This window comes from Pseudopodoces humilis, chromosome 7, assembly GCF_049639895.1.
Source record: "Pseudopodoces humilis isolate 2021_Gansu_Grassland_sample_001 chromosome 7, ASM4963989v1, whole genome shotgun sequence".
Taxonomy (NCBI): Eukaryota; Metazoa; Chordata; class Aves; order Passeriformes; family Paridae; genus Pseudopodoces; species Pseudopodoces humilis.
In genome coordinates, this window is record NC_142206.1 from 29,901,862 (window position 1) to 29,924,528 (window position 22,667).

General features: G+C 40.8%; 1 protein-coding gene across 5 annotated transcripts in view; it reads right to left on the reverse strand.

Annotated features, from left to right (window-relative positions):
* Window positions 1–22,667, reverse strand: part of RAD51B (RAD51 paralog B) — a 402,616-nt gene that overhangs the window by 144,153 nt on the left and 235,796 nt on the right. For all 5 annotated transcript variants that reach the window (XM_088057766.1, XM_005520365.3, XM_088057765.1 and 2 more), the window contains exon 9: window positions 11,028–11,146. In XM_088057766.1, the coding sequence (XP_087913892.1) occupies window positions 11,028–11,146 (119 nt within the window). The remainder of the gene's footprint in view (window positions 1–11,027; window positions 11,147–22,667) is intronic.

Genomic DNA, 22,667 nt, shown 5'->3' on the forward strand with positions numbered 1-22,667 from the left:
GTTGGCCAGGCAGGTCCCATTAAGACTGCAACATTGGAGATAATCAAAACCCCCTGTGTTTTAAAGTGCAGTGGTATGTCAAAATGGGTTTTACTCCTAAAAGTGGGTCAGTAGTCTGCATTTGGTTCCTAAGCAGTTAAGAAGGTTTTGTTCTTTTTCAGCCTGTTTTTACATCACAGCTAAAGACACAGGAATTACAGAGATCAAAGATTAAAAGGTCTACGTAGAGCAAACTCCTCTAGATGAATTGATCCTACCCAGGGTAGATATACTGATAAAACTGAATTGAAAAAAACCCCATTGTTCTCCCTACAGTAGATTTTAGAAATCACTCACTGGCTGCCATTCTCCTGTGTTGTCAATCTTGATCAGTTCAATGACTTTAGATTCATAGAACACGCAAACATTCAAATTCAGAGTACAATATCCTATATATACAAACTCCTGACATGATTCTCGTTTAATATGTTCAGAGAATCATAAAAGCTGTAATGCCTGAACATGACAATCATGTCTGATCCCTACCTTTTCACACATGCTGCCATGCAGTTTCCCCACTGAAGTTAATATGTCAAAATTTACTGTCAATAAATATATTCTATCTAGCACAGACCTTGGCTGTGAAGAAAGTAGAAAGAAGCTTGAACAAACATTTCTAGACCATATAGAGTATTCCAGAGATGTCCCCTGTGCCTTTCCACAAAGGTACAAACACTTTTCATTTGAAAACACCTTGCCTGATCTATTCTAGGATAGCCCACACCCTACACCATGGTTTCATGGTTACACTGCAGTGCTGAATTAGACTTTCCGTGATAAACTAAACCACTCCAGTATTAGCTTCACTTTGAACTTATCTGCTCCCTAAGTAAAACAGAAACTCATTTGTAATGCCCAATATTATTTTGCAAATTATTTTTATTAGCAATCTTATATTCCACTACACTTTTATTACTTGAGATTGTCCAGTTTACTGGCAATGATTTTCTGATATTTTTCACTTTTAAGAATGTCTTTAAATATACTATACTCCAAGATAGGCTCAGCAGGCTTTTTCTGAATAATTAACACTTAAAGTTGAGATAAGCATTACATTTTAAAAGAAAAAGAAAACAAAAAAGGAAAGAGAAGAATCTGGTAGAAGACAGGAGGCAAAGGGATTTGCCAGGTCATTCCAAGGATAAACAACTCTGGTCATTGCCACTCTTTAAGAGTGATGACATTTCAGTTATTGATGAGAGAGTCTGCCCTAGGTTAATTCTTCTCTGTTTTGAGGGAAAAACTCACACAGAAGTCAAATCAAAATCAGAAAAGTGATTCTGTATAAACAGGATGGGAATTTGCATTCATTTCCTCTGTGCAAAGGGACTTAAGCTTACAAACAGCACATTCTTCAGACAATTCAGACCAGAGCCTTAGCGTCCTATCTGGTTCTTTCTCTCTCCCATTTTTATGATGTTTTACTTAACTGTAAGTACAGTGTTTGTAAAGGGTGTTGGATTAACAGCATCACAGACAGAAGTTCTCTTTTGTATTCAGAACAGATTTTGTTACAGTAACCTTATCCCTCCCATCCTGACCTTTAAGTGGCTCCCAATAAAGAATAGGAGGTATAACCCAAATTTCTGAAATTTCTATCTGATTAACATGAAGGTTCACAGTTATCAATTAGACCAAGGCAAAAGTCCATTTCCTCAGTTACAGAACTGAGAAAATATATAAAAATCATAACAACAGCATGTCTCTGACTAAGTAGGTCCCATCAAGGTAACAATTCTATTTTCTGTGGTGTGTTTGAAAGAGGGAAAAATGGTATTGATAACACTAAAAATGTTGCATTAACCACTGTTGGAGATAAGAGGCCAGACAAGCATTTTAATAATCTAAAATTTTAAGTGCTAGCTACTGTCTTTGTTGGGTACTTGCAATTTAGAACAGGTTTGATGTCTGCAAAGAGGAGAGACAGAGGAATGCAAGGTGACTTCTAGAGCTGAGGCTTAGAAAATATCACCTCTGGTATCAACAGAAACTGGAAACAAGGAATTAGAGAAAAAGTTCTGCCATAAAGCTCCAGTCACAGTCCCAGTTTCATTAACCTTTACTCATAAATAGAAGTTTATGGCATGCTGAGGAGAGAGATTCAAGACTGAACTCAGTGACCACACTGAACATCAGTTCAGCAGGTGAGTTAATCTACTGAGCAAGCTGGAGCAGGAAGTAAGAGTACCTTCACTACATACTAGCAGGAGATACAAAGACTTGTAAGGGCCTGAACAAAGACAATAAATGTTAAGCAAGATCAAGCTTATTGGCACTCAATGGCAGTGAAGGGATTCCAGCTCTGCTCCCAGCTGCAGAAGATTTACTCAGTCACGTAGTTATGATTCAGTTTTCTCAGTTATCAGCACTTGGCAAGGGCACTGCAGAGATCAGTCTGAAAATGCTTTTGCATAGTAATTTGAAAATATAACGTAATTGGAGATGGTTAAGTTCTAACTGGTGTAGGCTAGCAGCAACCAAGGAACAGCCTCTTCTGAGAGTGGGCTGGTTAGTCAGTCAAAGACACCTACCAGAAAACCTACCTCTGCCACCAGCCTCAGCAGGAAGACTCAGTGTAACTTCATGACTGAGTTTGCCTCTCTGCCTCACAGATGTCCCTGCTTCTGTGTTTAGGATGCTTTTAACTACAGGTGAATGAGTTTGAAGCTTGTACAGCTGCTCCTACATTTTGTCTGACAGTAGAATATTCCTCATTAAGAAAACTTAAAGTAGTTATTAAAGAAATGAAAGAGAAGAGAACAAGATGAACTATTTCAAGGTTTCTTCTGGTCTTTTCTATCTGACCAAGAGCCTTTTCATTTCCATTTAGATTCCTATGTAACAAATTGATTAGTGTTTTATAAGCACCTCAGTAATTGAATTTTGTTCAAGAATAATGGAAATATTTCTCTCTAAAGGTTTCCTGTTAAGAGGAGAAGGCCATAAATCCAGACCCATTTAATGTAGACAGCGTGCAAGTGATGCCTATATTGGATGACCAACCCCCAAAAGTTCATTAAGAAGGAAGCTTGCTGCAAAGAGAGACATGAACACTCAAGTGAGGCAAGTAAGTCACCTGGTGACGTCTGAACTTCAAACACTTGTTAATGGACCGTCACTATTTTTCTGGCATCCTTTCATTTGGCCTTTTTCTGGATTAAGTCAGTATCATACTATGCTGATAACCATCTGTTCTTGCTACAGCTGTGCCTTGTGTCCAGTTTCATACTGTTCTCATGCTATTCAAGATTATATTGCTGCTTATGCTTGTATAGGATGTATGGATAAGCAAAAGACTTCTGTCATGACGGTCATCGGTCGACAGAGTTTTAATCAGAGAAAACCCCATAAGGTTATTTATGTATTTTTAAGGATGATGTTTGTAAATGTGCATGGAAATTTAGAGCCGTAACAACATTGTGTCCTGATTCAAAATATTCAATCAATAGTTGAGGCGAGGCAAGTCTCTGAAGTAAACTGTGCATCCTAGGAAAAAATCATTTCTTTAAATGGAAGGGTTTGCAGAATTTGAATATGTGCTTCTGCAGTCTTTTCATGCCTATTTTTTCAAAAGAAGCATAATGGAGAACCACAAAAAATTAATCTCACCTGAAAAAATCTACCTTCCTATAAAATTTCCTATTATTTTTTTCTTGCATGACTCCACACCATCACTTTTATCCTAAAAAAAAAATTATAAAAATATCTTGTTGTGTTTTTACAGAATTGCCTTTCCATTTGATAAGCATATTATATAAGAAGATGGCTCAGAACAAATACACACTTTACAACACTTCCAAGAGCCATCTCCCAGTGAAGTTACAGCCAAAGATCTGTACATTTTGAAAGAACTGCTTTACTAATATGATAAAAAATGTAAGGTATATAATTGCAAATCTCATAAATATAAAACACCATCCTCACTCCCCTTGGCTCTCTTCCAGCCCTTCTCCCATCCAGCAAGTACCAGGGTTACTTCACTATCATAATTTTGGAATGCTTATTCAGGGCTTATTCATATGACAGTAAGCAGAGCAAGATAAAACAGCTGGTCTGTAACCAAGGACACAAGAAAAGTTATGTCTGGCATTAGTCTGAATGAGATAAGAGGGTTTTGTTCTGTTTTGTTTCACTGAGAATGAGTCACCATAAACTCATGCATTTGAAACACTTTACCTGCACACTTTACCATTTTACCAGGAAATTTCCTGCCCAACAGCTCACTTAGCACAGCTTGAAAGCTTCAGCCCATATTTAAATCCTAAAGTCAGTTGTCCTCCAGATACTCAGACCCCTGAGCTGGAGGACATGGATGTGGAGCAGAATGAAGCTCCCATAACACAAGGGGAATGCCCAGTGACCTGTTTTTCCACCTAGACACACACAGAGGTCTGTGGGGCCAGGTGGGATCCCCCTGGGGGTACTGAGGAGCTGTCAGAAGAGCTCACTGAGGCACTGCCCACCAGTTACCTGCAGCCCTGGTCACCCAGAGAGGTCCCAGCTGACAGGAACCTGGCAAACGTGGCACCATCTACAAGGGCCAGAGGAGGATCTGGGAACTACAGGCCTGAGATCCAGACCTTGGTGCTGGGGATGCTCATGGAGCAGACCATTCCGAGTGCCATCACACAACACATGCAGGACAACCAGGGGACCATGCCCACACGGCATGGGTTTGTGAAAGGCAAGTCCTGCTTGACCAACCTGATCTCCTTCTATGACAAAGTGTCCTGCTTAGTGGATGAAGGAATGTCTGTAGATGTCATCTACCCAGACTTTAGTAGAGCTTTTGACACTGTTTCCCACAGCATTCTCATGGAGAGATTGGCTTCCCATGGTGCAGACGGGTGTACTGGCTGCTAGGTGAAACACTGGGTGGCCGGGCCCAGAGAGCGGTGGTGAATGGCGCTGTGCCCAGTTGGTAACCAGCCACCAGTGGTGTTCCTCAGGGTTCAGTATTAGGGCCAGACCTATTTAATGTCTTCATCAATTGTCTGCACAAGAGGATCAAGCGCACACCAGTCAATTTGCAGGCAACAACAAGTTGGGCAGGAGTGTTGATCTACTGGAGGGTAGGAATGCTCTGCAGAGGGACCTGGACAGGCTGGATTGGTGGGCCAGTTACATGGTATGCAATAGGATGAGGTGCTGGGTTCTGCACTTTCAACAACAACCCAGGCAATGCCACAGGCTGGGGGAAGGGTGGCTGCGCATGCCGAACATGATCCTGTAGCCCAGGTGGCCAAGAAGGCCAATGGCACCCTGGCCTGTATCAGGAACAGTGTGGCCAGCAGGACCAGGGCAGTGATTGTCCTCCTGTACTTGGCACTGGTGAGGTCACACCACAAATCCTGTGCTCTGTTCTGGGCTTCTCCTTACAAGAATGACATTGAGGTGCTGGAGCAGGTCCAGAGAAAGGCAACAAGGCTGGTGAAGGGTCTGGAGCACAAGTCTGATGGAGAGTGTCTGAGGGAGCTGGATTTGTTCAGCCTGGAGAAAAAAAGATCCAGACCAGACCTCGCTGCTCTCTACAACTCCCTGAAGGGAGGTTGTAGGTGGGTAGGGGTTGGTCACTTCTCCCAGGTAGCATGTGACACAGCAAGAGGAAATGGCCTCAAGTTGTGCCAAGGGAGGTTTAGATTGGTTATTAGGTAAAATGTCTTCACACAAAGGGTTGTAGAGCATTGGGACAAGCTGCTCAGGGAAGTGATGGAGTTTCCATCCCTGCAGGTATTTAAAAGACATGTAGATGTGGCACTTGGGGACATGGTTTAGTGGTGGACTCGGCAATGCTGGGTTAATGGTTGCATTTGATGATCTTAAAGGTACCAACCTGTATGATTCTGTGATTCTAAATTCTCTTTCTTGAAAATACCACAAGAAAACACTGACTTGTTATAAAATAACATTTCTATATGCGTTTTTCCTCTGAGAATTTCAAAACATGTTACAGAGATTAACACAATACTATGAGTATCACAAATCCCTTGAAAATTATAAAATAAACAAGGCCCATAGAAGTTGCCATACTATATCTGGGCAGTGTCTCATTTAATCCAGCACCGTGCCTCCAATGGACAAGAACAGAAGTTAAATACAGCATGGCAATGTATTTAACCCTACCAAAGACAGCTGAGAACTCATGAAAAATAGTAACCTTAAACCCTGCTGTCTCCAGTTCAGGAAAGAAGGATAATTATGTACATTGGGGTAACTGACCAGTCTGATAGTTTCTGGTGCAGCCCTGTTGGTTTTGGCCCAAACTCAAAGAGTCTGCATGTTTATGTATGCATTTCAGGAAAATAAATGTCATGGCTAACTACTTATAAGAGTGCTTAAGGAGAATGAAGAATCAGTATCCATAAAGACAATTCCCTTAATGAAGGTATTTGTGTGAAACAATTAACTTTTCCCATGTATCTCACATGTTCTTATGCCACTGTGCTGCTGTTGAAATTGTACAGCTCAGTCCCATCTCAGTAGCTAAAAGACTCCTGCTGTTGTCCATGCTTGTGGGTTTTGGTGACATAATGAATTTAAAGGCAGACTGGAAATCTCTTTTGGCCCTCGCCCAGTGGTGTTGCTTCTGTCCTGAAGGAAACAAAAACCAGAACCCTGGCTTCTAGAAGGAATCAAAATAGCAAAGTTCATCTGTTTGTTCAGAAAGCTGTTCCTATTCTAGTAATAAAGCAGACCTAACTGATTTTCAGGCAGGCAGGACATCCCAGAAATTTCATTACTTTGCTGAACTGGCTGCTCTTATTAATGTTCACCAGACATAGGAAGGGTGGGGTGGAAAAAGGGATAGTTGGCTGGAAAATATCTACTAGACAAACAAAACAAAATTTTTACTTAATATATAAAAAAATGCCAACTGTGCAGAAACTCTATGTTCAGTTTCCTAAGGCTTGTAACATACTTGCTCTGCCACCTGCTGCCCTGGCATTCCCAAGGTTTTAGGAACAGGGACTGTGTCCGTGAGTTTTCCCAGAAACAAATACTGCATGACTAAGAACAAGCACCTAGCAGCCCAGTGGGCTGTCCAGGAGATACCATAGCTCCAGAAAACTGCTTGCTCAAATCTTCCTGAACAATCACATTATCACTCTGTGTTTTTAAGGATACCATCCTTGGCCCAGTGCTTCTCAAGAGGTGCTTTTTCTCTTGATGGGTGGGATTCTGCAGCAAGGATTGGCACGCTGGCTCTACTACCTTGGAAGTCAGATATAATATGGGAAAGTGTCTCAGACTGTCATCACTGCTCCAGCTCCTCCAGGGAAAGAAAGAGAGAAAGTAGATCCAGAAAGAGAATATTCTGGAGATCAAGTGACTGACTAAAGAATGAATTCCACCTTTTGAAAAAACAAATTGTATCCACTGTGGAAGGAAAAGGGAGGTGTATGCCTGGTGGAAGTAAGGTCAGGTGACATGGGAAGAATATAGAAATGCTGTTAGCCATGGTAGGGGGAAATTGGTGTGGTCAAAGCTCAACTGGAGATAAAGCAGGCCAGATAAAGCAGGCCAGAACTGTGGGGGACAATAAAAAGAGTTTTTTTCAAATACGTTAATGGCAAAAGGCAGTGCAGAAATAACAGCATCCCATTACAGGATGAGGACTGTCAACCTCATAAACAAGGATGTGGACAAGGCAGAGGTGTTTAAATGCATTCTTTGCCTCCATCTTCAACACAGATGATAGGCCACAGGGGCCTCTAGCCCTGAGCTAGAGGACCATGCCTGTGAGAATGTTCAATTCCCAGCTGACCCTGAAATTGTGTGGGATCTGCTGCTTCAGCTGGATCGCTACAAATCTATGGGCCTGATGGGACTCATCTGAGGAACTAGCTGATGTCATCACAAAGCCTCTCTCAATGACTTTCAGCAGTCTTGGGAATCCTGAGAGGACCTGACAGGAAGCTGGCAAACATTATCCTGATTTTCAAGAAGGCCAAGAAGGAGGACCTCAGAAACTACAGGCCTGTCAGTCTCAATTCAGTGCCTGGTAAAATAATGGAAAAGATTATTGTGGGAAGTACTGAAAAACACCTGGAAAACAACAGGGACATTGATCACAGCCAGCATGGTTCCATAAGGGGAAAGTCCTGCTTGTGGAGCCTGATTTCCTTCTACAACAGGGTAACCTACCTAAATGACCTAGGAAAGCCAGCAGATGTAATCTTCTTGGACTTCAGCAACGCTTTTGGTGTCCTTTTGGACAAATAGGGCACAGAGATAAACACATCATGTGCTGGTGAGCAGCTGGCTCGCAGGTCAGGCACAAAGGGTTGTAGTGAATGGGGTGACATCAGACTGGGGACCTGTCACTAGTGGGGTTCTGCAGGGCTCCATCCTCAGCCCTGTGCTCTTCAACATCTTCATTAATGACTTGGGCACAGGATTCAAAGGGATACTAAGTAAGTCTGCCAATGGCACTGAATTGTGAGGAGCTGTTGACTCCCTAGAAGACATGGAGGCCTTGCAGGGAGACCTCAATAAATTCAAGAGATGGGCAATCACCAACCATATGAAGTTGCTGTGATTTCATGGAAACACAGCTTATTCCTTATACAGTATTGATTCTGCAAGGTTACAAATGTGGAAAAACAGGAAAAACTTAGTTTTGAAACTACTCTTCCCCCAAAATTCTGGACCAACTTTGTGCTTTCAGTAATTTCCTGGGGCAAAATTTCACTTTAGAACCAAGACTGTAGACAATCCCAGCTTTTTGGTTGTTTTTTTTTTTTAAAAATTGGTTTTGCTTTTTGTTTTGTTTTCTTTTTTGAAAATACATTATGAGAATTTATAAATGTGATTACTGACTTTGTAATTTTTGAATCTTCATGTTAAGCTTCTTTAAAAAGCACTGGCTTTCAAAGCACTGATATCTAATACCTCCTGGCAGAACCACTTTATGATGACTGAAATGGCATCTCAAGAACTGAGGCACCTTTATTCACAGCTCATTTCTGAAAGCAGGTATAAAGCAATTATAAAGGAGCATAGGTGTGTAAAATGATGGTAATTTGATCAATACAGTGCTGCCTGCGACAGGTAGGGTAACTCTAGATGCCTTCCTCTAACTGGAAACTGCATGTCTAGCTGAAAGACTTCTGAGTTCAAGAAAGAGAATTTATCTGAAAAAAGGACACACGTATCAGCAACAGGAAAATACCTACAAGACATCATGGATATATCCCATTTCAGTCATGGACTTCACAGGTGCATCATTATTTATATCACACTTCTGTTTCAAATTACTTTGGTTTTAATAATATATGCTAACATTTACTTTAAGGGTGTTTTCCTTTGCCGTAGCTTTAGTTCCTTTGCTTAATTGAAACAGAATGAACCCATAGCTTCACTTGTAAGCAAGGTGGTGCACTGATAAATCCAGTCAGTAAGAGAGGAAAACTCTGCTAAGCAGACCATAATTTTAAAGGCTTGAACACAACTTTTCATACACTTGCGATCTATTACTTCTCAAACAAAATCAGGAAAAACTACATGTAATATCTGAATGTTCTTTAGGAAAACTGCTCCCTTTTTCCACCACCAGAGGAATGTTCTTAATCCATTTTAGTTGCCTTTGTGCATCATGAACTAGCACAGAGCCCAGTTTCTGCCCTTTACCCTCTGCCAACTGCACCTCTCATGTAACTCTGAAGTGATCCAGGAAATTTATGAACAGCTTTGTATTTTGCAGAACTTAGTATTTTTGTAGAAAAGGAGAACTCATTAAAGACCAAAATAAGAAGCAGTACATAAGAACATTTCTACCACCAGCAGCAGTAAGAGCATATTTCTATGCATAGCCTTTAGAAGTGAGTACAGAAGATGCCTTTTCTGCCTGCATCTGACACACTTAAACTTCTGCCCCAAAGTCCAGAGGGCTACAGCTGCTTCAAGGTGCCCACTACTTGAAGAAACAGGAGTGCTATCATTATAATTTTACTTCTAATATATAATTTTCTAATAAAACCAGATGGCTTCCTCTCCTCTGGCTCTAAAGACTGCAATCTAAAAGCAAGAAACTTTGTGTTGTGACAGTAAACCCAGGAGCACCAATTTGAATGCACATGGGTAGTAATGGTATAGGAGAAAGATGGTACAAATATCATGCAGCAATTCTTCTGACAGCTCTCTACTTTAACTGGCAGAAAATCAATAACATTAAGACTGAGGGTCACAGCCTTTGGAAAGAGTTACATCAATGCCAAAACAGAACAGACAAAGCCAAAAGAGATTATAACCACAGATATCCCAAGGGACAGATGAAATCATGCATTATGATGTTTTTAAAAACAAAAAAATGTCGTTCCCTCAATCATACCCCAAATGTCTTTTCTCCCAGTTTTTCATAGGTTTTTAAATTAAGAGGTGAAGATTGCAGTAAAAGATGCTACTATGTTTCACTTAAAAGCATAAAATCCCTCAGTGAAAAGGGTAACTATTCTCCTACCTGCAGGCATACTTCTGGGAAATTGGTACCATAGTTACTGCTCAATGTTAAGCTTGCTGGTGCAGGCAGCAAGCTTCTACTCCCAAACAGCAGTCAGAAAACAGAGTGCTCCCTGTCCTAACAGGCACAGCTGAAACTGGGCACAAAGAGTGGACAGAATGACAGCAAAACAACCACGGCAATGAAAAGACTAGGTTTCTTCTCCTGTCCTAAAATTCCTTTGCAGGAAAGAACTTTACCTTTAATCTCCACAAAGTAGAATGCACTAAAGGCTCAAGAAACTTGTATGTCTGTACAAGGTGTGACTCATAAAGGCCCATCCTAACACACAGAGACACTCCAGTGATGGTCATCTCTCAAAACCAGAGGACACTGATGGACCTGCACCCCAAATAAGCGATTGGGCTCTCGAGTGCCACGTTCTCAACACATGTAGCTTAACCAGAGAGGCTGAAGGACACAGCCCATCTGTCCAAGCACTGCTGGTGTAGCTTTATTTAAATTCTTTTTTTTGTTGTCAAGTTCTCACCTGTCTTGTTGGCAAGTCATGGTATTGTAGTATGAGCCTAGTGTTGACGCTGTGACTCCACGTGTTGCCAAGGGCTGCTGTCACACAACCAGAATCCTTCTTCCCACTCACAGAAGATCCTGAAGATAAACATGATAGAAACTGCATCAGGACTGTGGCACAGAAAAGGGTTCAGCATTGAAACTTTGTCAGACATCTTAGATTATTTCCTAAGCCAGGTAATTACAAATAGCACTGAAGAGATGGCACTGCATTAATTTCCTACCTTTCTGATGCTTTTATACAACGGTAGTGTGAGCTCTCTATCTCACCCTCTGATATCAACAATAAGTGCCAAGAATTAAGGAGATGTTGCAAAGTATTACCTACCTTCTTGGAGAGACCAGTATATTTTCTAAATATCTAGGGGTGAACCATGCCCATGGGACACTTGCCTACTCCTCTTTAGCTACTCTATCCCCACACAAATCAGCTTTCTCTGAGCACAGAGGAGAGGGAAGCAGACCAGCAGAGTCACAGTCTATAATGACGTAACAAACAGGGAATCTAAAAGAGCAGAATGTGCTACCACAATACTCTGACCTAAAAATCAGAATACTGATTCATGCCATCAGACATCTGCACTTATTTCTAAGATTTGAAAAGAAGAGAGCCCCTTAGCTGTAATTACCATTCTGCTGTCTCTGAAATCATTTGAACTTTATATAACCCTGAAGGAAAATGGATTTTGCTGGAATCAGCAATGACAACATAAACAAGTGTTTCCAATAATGCCACATGATGCAGCTTGCTTAACTGCCATTGCACTCAGCTTGCTCAGGCTGAAACCAGAGACCCACACATGCACACGTACACATAGACAGGCAGGCAGGTGCCTGAGACCTTCATCTTTACCCATCATAAGTTCTCTGCAAGGTGAACAGATTGATGGGTGCCTTGTTTGCACTTCAAATGACACTTCAAGAACAGAGTGAGACAGACAAACCCCTGAAATTCAGAAATAAAATCCTAGTTGTTATGTGGGTATAAATGATCACGTGCAATTTCAAAATTGAACTGTTTGAGGTAGACAGTCCATACTGTTAAAAAGCCATGAGTGAATGAGACACAGTTAGATTTGAAGTCAGGTAACTTCCTGTCATCTATCAGGCAACAAACAAGATTGCTTTCCCAGGACAGTTATGAAATCCTTGTCAACTAAGTCACTGAAAGTTAGAGCAGACACTGTAATAAAGCTGTCTTATGTTTCCATCGAAATGATCTGTAATGCAACAGTTAATGTTGAAATCTAAATTATAAGTACTAGCAAAACTGTACTGAGATGACAGTCATCTTGTAGCCCAGCAGAGCTTCTGAAAGGTTCAGGTTCAAAACACTTCATTACTTTTACATCTGCAAGGAAGTGGGCTTTGTTACTTCCCCCCTACCTGCCCTTCTAACTATTCACAACAAGAGCATAGTTTCTTGATTCACTAAAGCTTTTATTTTAGAAAAATACCATTAAAGAATAAGACCAAAAGTGTTGGCATGTAATGATAATCATTATTTATATTGCTGCTGGTAGTTGCAAGAAATGAGAAGGACACCTCTGCATTAGGTAGAAGACAGCAGCAGGTGGGAGAGAAATGCCTGGAATGATTGCAGTGCTCTACAGGATGCAGCCAAAGACCTCAAAACTTCCCCAAGTAATAAAAGGTTCAATTAACATCAACTGGATTTGGATTAGGTCTTTAGAAGTTTAAGGTCTACAAAAGAAAGGAGTGAGGCACCAGGTTCAAGCCAATAGTTTGATAAGAGTCTGGACTCTGTACTTGTCTGAATTACTTCCCACATCACAGGAGCTCACTGGGACATGCACAATAGCATGTTCTCCAGAACACCCCTTTAGTCTGAACAGTTGTGCCAGCGAGGATGGCTGCTTTCTTGTACTTAAAAAAAATAAGTAGCAAACTTCCACCTGAATAACTCACCAAAGCATCTAACTGGAACCTTCAGTATTAGGAATGCTATTCTGTTAATTAGTCTAGACCATCTTTGTTGGGAAGGTAGATGTGCTAACAAGAATAATTTATCTTCATCTATGTTTTGGATTTAATTTTCCAGCTGAAGGAGTGAACACTCTCAAGTGTTAAAACAGGGTGCTGGGAGGTCTGTGTTCCATTCCCTTAAAATGACTCAAAGCAAGTTACTTAATTAAGTTCATTAAGTTCTATAAATTTCTGGGTTTGTGCTAACACCACAGAAGTAAAATGCTATTACTGTACAAACAGGATAATGGAGTATAAGACACTGAAGCAGCTTTAAAGTTTCGCAAACCTTTCATGTGGAATAAGCTGCAGTCAACACAGTCCTTCTCTCCTTACCCTGTTAGAAATGAGTAAGAATCACAAAATTTGAGTGAGGCCACTAAATACAAGTTCTGGTGGGTGTACACAACTGACATAACTGTACCCCAGTTTAAAGCTGGGAGCCACCATTCCACACCACCAAGAAGCAATTCAGCACCCCTGCTTGTGGGCCCCTCACTACAAAGGGCCCAGATATTCCAGAAGTAGCTAGTGCTGGCATAAAACAGCCAGAAAATTCACATCCAAACTTTCCTCAAATCATGTATCTGCTATTAGGTAACAGAAGGAGTAACATCTTGCTGTTGCAATCCTGAACCAGGCATTAAATGGTTAAATGCTTGGAACCTGCTGCTATTACACTGTGGCGATATCACTCCATAGCAATTCCTAATTCTGCATTCCTAATGGATTCATAAATTCCTAAATTTAGGCCAAAAACCCATCCCAAAGTGAACAGAAATGCTATATTTGTATGGTTTGTGGCAGAACAAGCTAATTGCTGTAATTTATTTTATTTTATTATACAGGAGGAAAGCACACTGTACCATACTGTGTCAGCCCCTATCTGAAGAGGGCAAATCCTCTTCTAATTAAAATTTATTAAAATTAATGACTTATCATTTAAAGTTATTAAAATTTATGACTTTGGTGCAAAGTAGCTGGCAAACCTGGAGCAAATTTACAGCAAAGACTTTTTGCAAGACGGAAGGGAATGTCTCACTGGAAAGATTTCCATTTTATAAGGGATCCTCCTGCGAACTGATGCATTAGGCAGATAGAGAGGTAAAACAAGAAGTGAAGCAAACAGGAGGAAGCAGTGCCAGCTTTGCAAAGAAGTTCAAGGGCAGTGACAACATATGCTGCATTCCTTCTTCTTGCTCTAAACACAAAAAGATAGTAAATGTCTCAGAGGAAGGAAAGAGGATATGTTAAGAAAACAGATTTATGTTGAAACATGGCCTTAAAAAAACCTTGGACTTAATCTGTTCTGTTATTTCAACCACTACTTAGACATTAATGAACTGGACAAAGGAAGTAGATAAATAACACTGTTCAGAGAGAGTGATTTTTTTTTCCAGCATGAATTGCCTTGTGCTTCCAAACCCTGACATTTTCTTACTTAGAGATGGGAGTATTACGCCAACATTGGCCCACGAAGAAAACAAGTTTATAAGACTTCAGTCTCTGCTCAGAGGTCCCCAAACTCTCCAGCCTGAGCCACTGCAGAGTGGTATGGAGTGCTTACCCATGCTGTGGGCTGGATGCTTCCACAGCACCTGCAGTCAGCTGATGGGCAGCACTTCCAGTCTCTCCAGTGCGCTTAAAGCCAGCTCTTACTCCAGTCACTGCTGGCATCATGGTTTCTGCTCATGACCCAGGTGATACAGGGAGTGCAGGGATTAGGGAAAGTAAGAAAACAGAGCTGACATACAGATGAGAGAAAGGTGACACCGTATGTATGCAGTAAGGGAGTGGGTGCCCAGCATGGGGAGGTGAAGGTCAATGTCAGAAGGCTGGGAGAAGATATCTGAACAACTCCCAGCTTTCTGTATCAGGTCCACCTCTAGTAAAATGGGTGATTTCAATTCCTGTAAACACTCTCTCCTTTCTCACACCAAAAAAATAACATGAAACTAATCTTCAAAGCAGACAGGCCAAGGACTGTATGAGGTGCCTGTTCCACTGTCTCCTGTGAAGCTGAACTTTCCAGTGCACTGGCAGAGACAGAAGACACCATATCTGTTCTGGACTGCAAACACAGAGGAGGAACTGGCTGCTTCACTTTCACTGAACAGCTGTCACAAGTGAAAATAAAGCTGCTTGTGGTCTGAGTCAAATGCAAAGTAAATGCCTCTCCACAACCAGGGGAAAAACAAAGATGAAAGGGTGACTTCAGCAGAGGCCTGCAGTACTGCTTCCAAGCAGAAGAGGTTTGCACTGGGGCTCCCATGCCCAGGAAGGAGCTGTCAGTAGATCTTGCCCACAACACTTGGCCCTACTTACACATGAGAACAAGATTAATTTAGTTTCTCCCTATCAATGCAATTAAAACAAACTTTCTATAAGTAACTTTCCTGTCACAGAGAGGAATGACACATATAGGCGGGACAGGGAAAGTGATTTTTTTTCACCTTCCCTTTTTCATTGGAAGGAACAGCAGGATTTAAGCTATTCAGCTCAATACTGCTCCTGGAATTACTCTAGTATGTCCAACCAGAGCATTGCAAGTACAGACCTGGTCTCAAAGACCTTGTCCTCTGCATATAGGGTGGTACATTTTACACACTAAATCCTCATGTAAACAAGTCCCAATTGTTTCAAGTATGTTGGAAGGCGATTTAATCATAAAGTCACTTCAGTTCCATTAATTTCTTATTCTAGGAAAATCTGGACAACTAGCCCAGTATCTTCAACCAAATGAAACAAACAAAACAGTTTTTTTAAATGCAAGAAGTCCTTGCCGGCAGAATGTGATTATAGTCTTGATTAAAAAAACCCAGTATGTTCCTTGTACCACCTTGTCCATGTTCTCACATATTGACTTTTTTCTTCCCAGATGGATGTATCATTGCCTTTGGGCAGGTCCATCCCCAACTCTGTGCCCTTTGCAATTTCTATCAGTTGGTAATTTGAAAATATTTTCTCATCAAATGTTAAAAATGGATTGATGAACAAAATGACAGTGAAATAACAAAATAGTAAAGCAACAAGTTCCCAGATCTTTCAAATCTTAACATCCAACCATCTTGATAAAAGCCTGTCCTATCAAAAAGAAGGAAAAAAAACTGTCTGAAAGTACAAAGAAAATATTTATAAAGAATTAAAATACTGAGCTTAATAAAAACAGCACACCATGCAATAAGAATAAAAGTACTTTGCCTCTCACTCAGGCTGTGCAGCTTTCCGGTTCACAGGCAGAGCTCAAAGACCACTACTTTTCACCTGCATTGCATTTAGTCTGTATTTTTGGTGCAGATCTCTAACAATGAGACCAGAAGAAAAAGAAGAAAAAAAATCCCCTTCAACCCCTAATCTATTTTTCCATTGTCACCTACTCAGAAAGTACAAGTATAAAAATATGCAATGGTGGAAAAACCCATCACACAATAAAAAACAACCCACAGGCCAAACTCATCTGTGAAGTAACTAACCACAGCGCTCTTCATACTCCCACTGCTGGCTTCTGCCATCTTCAGCCCTTCTCCACAGTTCTTCTTAAGTTCTTCTTAAGTTCTTCTTCTTAAGTTAAAAGGTGATTCTGATTCACTTACCCTACAGTGGTGACTGTCTCACTCTCTGTGCTGCTCAGCTAAGCTATGTCTCAAAGCAAACTACTGACTTCATATAGTCTTTTATTATTTAGGACATATGGCAGGAAAAACAGTTGCTGCTCTAAGAAATCAAGCTTGGCCACAAAACTAGCCATGTGAAAATTCTAACTTTTAAAATGCTTATGCTCTTCCTTTTTTTATGAGAGGGAATCTGGCAGGTTTACTTCTAAGAACCTCCTAGCTCTGAATCTTTACAAATTACACTGCCCCCCTCCTTCCCCCAGATTATTTCCATATTACTTCAAATTTTAATTAAGTAGAAATATTTTTTCTGGAAGCTGGAATTGTTCAGTAATCAATGACATGTAATTTAGTTTTCCTTTTTTTTTCATAGCACAGTCATCAAAATATACTTAGCAAACAAAGCAATTAAGCTTAAACCCCTACTAATCCCCGCTTAAAAAAAACCAACAAATGTGTTATGTGCCAACTTGAGATTACACTAAACAGGCTGCACAATTCAGTCATCATCATCAAGAGACCAAAAACTGCCAGTTATAGACTCCAGGTGCAAAGTTCTGATGGAGTCAAACAGTGAATGCAATAGAAAGGGATTGAGCCCACTTCTCATTTTGGACAACAGAGTTTATTTCTCTCTTATGCCCTAAACAGGTGAGTTTTCACACTTTTTTGTTTATCATATTTATGTCTTTCAGTGTACACATTCTGGGTGATTTTTACACAGTTAATCTGATATTAGAACAAGATTAAGGTGCTTTTTGCCGTCTTTTTTCCAGTCATTCATTATTTCCATTGCAACAACTCCTAGAGCTCCCATCTTCAACATGCAAACCACTAGACAAATAGAGAACAAAAAGATAGTTCCTGACCTAAAGATCATCTTTTCATGAGAATTACAGATTACAAGTCTCTTAGCTACTGCTGATTATTCCCCACTTACAAAGAATCTTTCTTCCCTCAGGGATGAGGGAAAATACACCAAAATATGTGACAGGCCAGAAAAACTGTGAATAAATAAGGACTTGGAGTATTCTCCATAAAACATTACAAACTTTTTCAAAAAAGTAATGTTAACCATTATTGTACTCCCAAAAAATCAGCAGGGACCTTTATGCAGATCAAAATTTAGGAAGGGTTCACCAGAGAACTGGAGAGATGCTGGTTTACTTTTAATCCCACACCAGCATGCCTACTGTTACCAATGTGTTTTATACCAGATCTCATTCCCTCATTGAACTCATTGGTGAGTTCATGTCAATTCTCTTCTGAGTTAAGAATGAGAAACACACATATGCTAGTACTGAGACTCCTGCCTGATGACCTAAAGGAGGAATTGACATTAAGAAATGAAAAAATCCAGCTGGTCTGATTTCTTGCCAGACAATCTACCAGCCATGACCAAAACAATCAGGTCTCAGGAGATCTGTGGAGGTGGGAAGACAGCTGGTGGTTTACAGCACCTGAAACAAAGCCCAAATCAGGGAATTGTGGAATTGAGAGCCTTGGGAACAGATATTTCTTTTTTCTGGTGAAAATGTTCTGCCTCTGTCACCTGACAGCACATTAAAAAATGATGAGTTTCCAGCTCTCTATCATTGCTGCAGTGCTACTGCAAATGCCAGAACAAGTAGCAAGTTGGTGGGAGGGATGGTGAAGAACAAGTAGGAGAAATCAGATAAGTCAATTCCTTTCTGTAACTGAAGATAAATTTTTTACCCCTCAGCTAAATGTCCTTCCCCTAACAGCAGTCTTTGAGAAATTCCCTCCTTTTCTAAAATCTACAATTATACTAATTTGCACCACTCTCTCCATATCCAGAGTTCTTTCCCTCATTGCTCGCCATTAAAACAAAGCAGCTTCTTCTTTTGAACCTCTCCTATGCAGTCACTTCTTCCTGTCTCTCCAAAACTAGAAAATAAAATCACAAACCATTGAGCTAAGGGAGGAAAAAAAAACCCCAAACAACCCAGATCTGGAATTTTGCCTGCCTGCACATATAAAGGATGCATAGGTTAAAAAACAAGGCTTGCCCAATCATGGCATCTGGCAATGCTAGGACCCTGTGATCCAGAAAATGCTTTTAATTATCACTTCACCAATCATGCTACAAGTTATTGCTGTAATTTTTTTGCTTAAGTTCCCTCAGGGAATTAAACAGATCATGATATTAATCAGAAGGTATGTAGGAGGGAGGGGGCAGAATGCTAGAATTACATGTATATAGGTCCCTTAAGGCTTGAATAAAGAAAAGAGATTTAGAATCCCACTGTCAGAGCAACTGAAGCCTCGCATGCTGCAAGCCTCAGCCTTCTGACCTACACAGCCATGGCATTATCTTATCTGACTTTCCCAGGATGGTTAATCTCAGCTGCTAAACTTCATCAGCCTCTGCTAGTGTTTACCCATCATCTGGACTTGCCACTTCCAAACTTTCCAGACTAGAAGTGAATAAGCCCGCTGTCACACTCACCCTGCCAACATAGCCTGAAGCCTGGAAGCCTAAATGTCTGAATCCCAGAAAGGCAGCACAAAAGCTAATACAGCTGGGGGCAGGTGAGTGAGATACAGCTCTGAAACTGCAGTGAGTTTCACAATGCAGTTCACAGCAATATGGTCGTGTTATAGGATGCTGCGGTCTGAGAGGCAGATAATTCCCATAGTCTACATTTTTTTTTTTCCATAAAATATGTCTTGGTAAAGAAACAGTGTCATGGCAATTTAGCTCTCATACCCAGGAAACTGTCACAGTGCAGGCAAAAGCAGCAGCACTTCAGCCTGCAAATGAACCTTAAATTCAGAGTCATGGTGTGGAAGGGTGATGGGGGTAGGAGGGAGAGAGAGTCCAGTTGCACAATGAGTTCTCCAGCAAACTGGCCAATGAAAGTACCAATTAGTACTAACTTACCAAGGGTGTTTCTGACACAGCTGCCCATCTCTTAAGGAGTGGGCTGATGGTGTGTGCCTACATGGCAGACAGAAAAGGACAGTAGATGTATACAAGTTAGTTTTCAATAGCACTAATATCTTCCTAGGTAAATATATTCTGCTAAGGAGCCACAGAGAGCATTGTGCTACTATAGTCGGGTCACTGCCAGCACCTGAGTTTCCTCAATTAACACTAATGCTGACAGTCAGCCTCCACTGGGCTGGATTTTCTCAATAAACTCAGCATAAAATGTCTAAACAAGTATCAATTTCTGATCATAGCCCAGTAACGTGGCTTTGAACTAGTGAATTAAGTTATATGTCCTTTTCACTCCTGAGCACAGGAGAGTATTTTGGTAGTATCTTTTACTTTTAGTAGTAGCTTTCCAAGTAATTTTCAAATTTGGTGAGTGACAACTTCTTTATACAGAGAGTTGAAACATGCAATAACTAAAACTCCACAGTGAGGCTGATAACCACAAGGACTATGTTTAAAAATCAGTGTTAAATAGTACTTCAGGTTGATATCGCAATTCAAACAGAGCAAACTGCTTTACTTTGCATGATGACCACCATAATTTGTTTGAAAATTTAGCCTTCGGCATTCTTACCACTGCTCCCATACATTACAGTAGCAAGAATTCCCTCTAGGTGTAAATATAAAGAACAATCTTAGAGCTGTAAAGCTTGGATCATGAGCCAGAGTTATCAAAACTGAAATCCCAGAAGGAAGCAATCGTCCTTCAGCCTGCAACATGGAAACAGAGGCCAGCCAAACATATGGGGGCTAGAGATGTCTGTTTGCAAATTACAGCTGTTCACATCTGGAGTTCAGATTTGGCCAAATGCTTAATACTATCAATCACAAAAGCTGAACTGGAAGAATGTTTTGCTTGTATGACTAAGAACATAAAAGTTAGAAAATATTAAATGTAAAAAACCGCTATGTGCAATTTCAACTCTGCCTTTCAAACACAGAACAATGGACTCAATTATTTCTCAAAATGAGTATCATCACAGTTGACTGTGGCATTTCTTAACTGGTATTTAACCACAAGTCTGTACTTGCCAATATAGGTTTCTCTGGTTGTATCTATTTCTCAGCACAGAGCAGTTTATAACTCAAGATGAAGGATGCAGCCTCTTCTCTGACAAAGTATCTTTTTGGCTAGCCCAGCAAACCCTACATATAGACCTAGCAGATGTATCTGAATATTCAGAGTACCTTCAAAACACAGCTTGGAGTAGCTTTCTTCAACATAAATTAATTGGGCACTTTCACATTTTTTTTGTTGCACAGCCAACATACCCATGTATAGAAAATGTGTTTCCTCTCAACAGAAGACGTATGACAAAACATTTCAGTACATGTACAGTACAGGACTCACTGCTCAGAACTGACTCATCTCCAAAGCTGAAAATACATATATATTTATGTGCTTAGGCAAACACACACACAGAGGCAGTATAAAACATGCAGGATGTTAAAATGACTGACGATTACAGGGGTCTGGCTTCACTCTCTAACTGATGCAGATTTTCCAGGAGTTTCCCAGCTAGTCAGTCCCTCTCTTCACAGCACAGCTGCCCATCCTGCAGCAGAGGAGGGAGGTATACGCTTTTTTTCTTCGTCTCATTCTCAAAAAGAAATTACTTACTTTATCTGAATTAAGCAAATAAATTCAATTTTGGCAACAACCAAGACTGGAAAATTTCATCCCAATAAGCTTTTCTGACTGAAGACAGAGGGTTAGAAGGGAAACAGTTATACAGCCTTAAATATAGGAGGCTCCTTCCGTTCCTGCTATAATGCAAAATATTCCAAGATGTGCCAAATTTTCACGGTAGTCTGCATCAGGCAGCGACAAGACACCGAAGTGCTCTGTGGGGACTAATGCATAAATCCAAAATGATCTTTTGACTACAGTGACTCTTCTCTCCTGAGATGTATTAAATTTTTTAAAGTCAGTGAAAAATAAAAAATTGCAAAATACCACTTTTAATCCTTGGACTATAAAATGGTTGAATCCTCCAGAGGCCAGTCAGGGCCAGAAACAATTTTTTTTCCCCAGATTTGGGGGGGCAGAGGGAGGGCAAAGGGAAAGGGAGAGAGCAAAGAGTGGTTCGTTTCAAATAGCAACATTGTCCAAAAGGGTGAAAGGGAACAGATGGCCATGGAGAATGCAGCCTCAAAGCCCTAAAGAAAAGGGCTATTTTGACAGATCTCGCTGTTTCCTATTCAAGCATGAACACTCTGGCATGGAGAGTTAAGACGATACAAGGAACAACCTCTGTTCCCAGCAACTGACTATGGGCAACTGGCCTCTGAAGCTCTCTGAGAAAAACAACATGAGACAGACAGACAAACAGATATGGCAGCAAGCCCAGATCCCAGCCACCCGGAAAGGGAAAAAAAACAACCAAAAACAAAACCCAAAAAAACCCCCAAACATCAGAAAGGCTAGAAACAGCTGCCTTTTCCTGGCTCCAGCGCAGAGCATTAGAAAGAGCCTGTCCAGCCTTTCTCATCTTCCTTTTCGGTAAAACTTCTTGAAGGGGTCACCCTCAAGCTGTTGGTCTTTGCCCTGAGGGGAGGTGAAAAAGAGGACAGACCAGAGCTCAAGTCTGGCTCAATGAAACCTGCTTCCTTTAATCACAAAGACATCCCTCCAGCAAACTATGAAGAACTCTAAACATAAAATCGCATAATTAATGCTGGGTTTTTGCATGCAAAAAGGCTGAGAAATTTGAAGTTGTGGCTCTCACAGTATCTGCAATTTGTTTGCATAGAATCCAGCTGAAAGCCATTATATCTAAGGGCAGGGAAAATTGTACCTACTGTGGGAAACATTGCTAATGTGTGTCCTGACTTTTCTATTAATCTTACCAAGAGAGTGCACCAACAGCTGTTTCATTCACCGACTCTGGATATGTGCTACCACATAGAGATTTCAGTTTTGAAGGACAGCTTCGTGTCCACACCCAAAATTTAAAGAGGAACCCGAGCCATTAACGGTAACCAGACTTCACTGTTTCCAAAGTCCATAGAGCAAGGGATGAATCTCAGTTTGTGA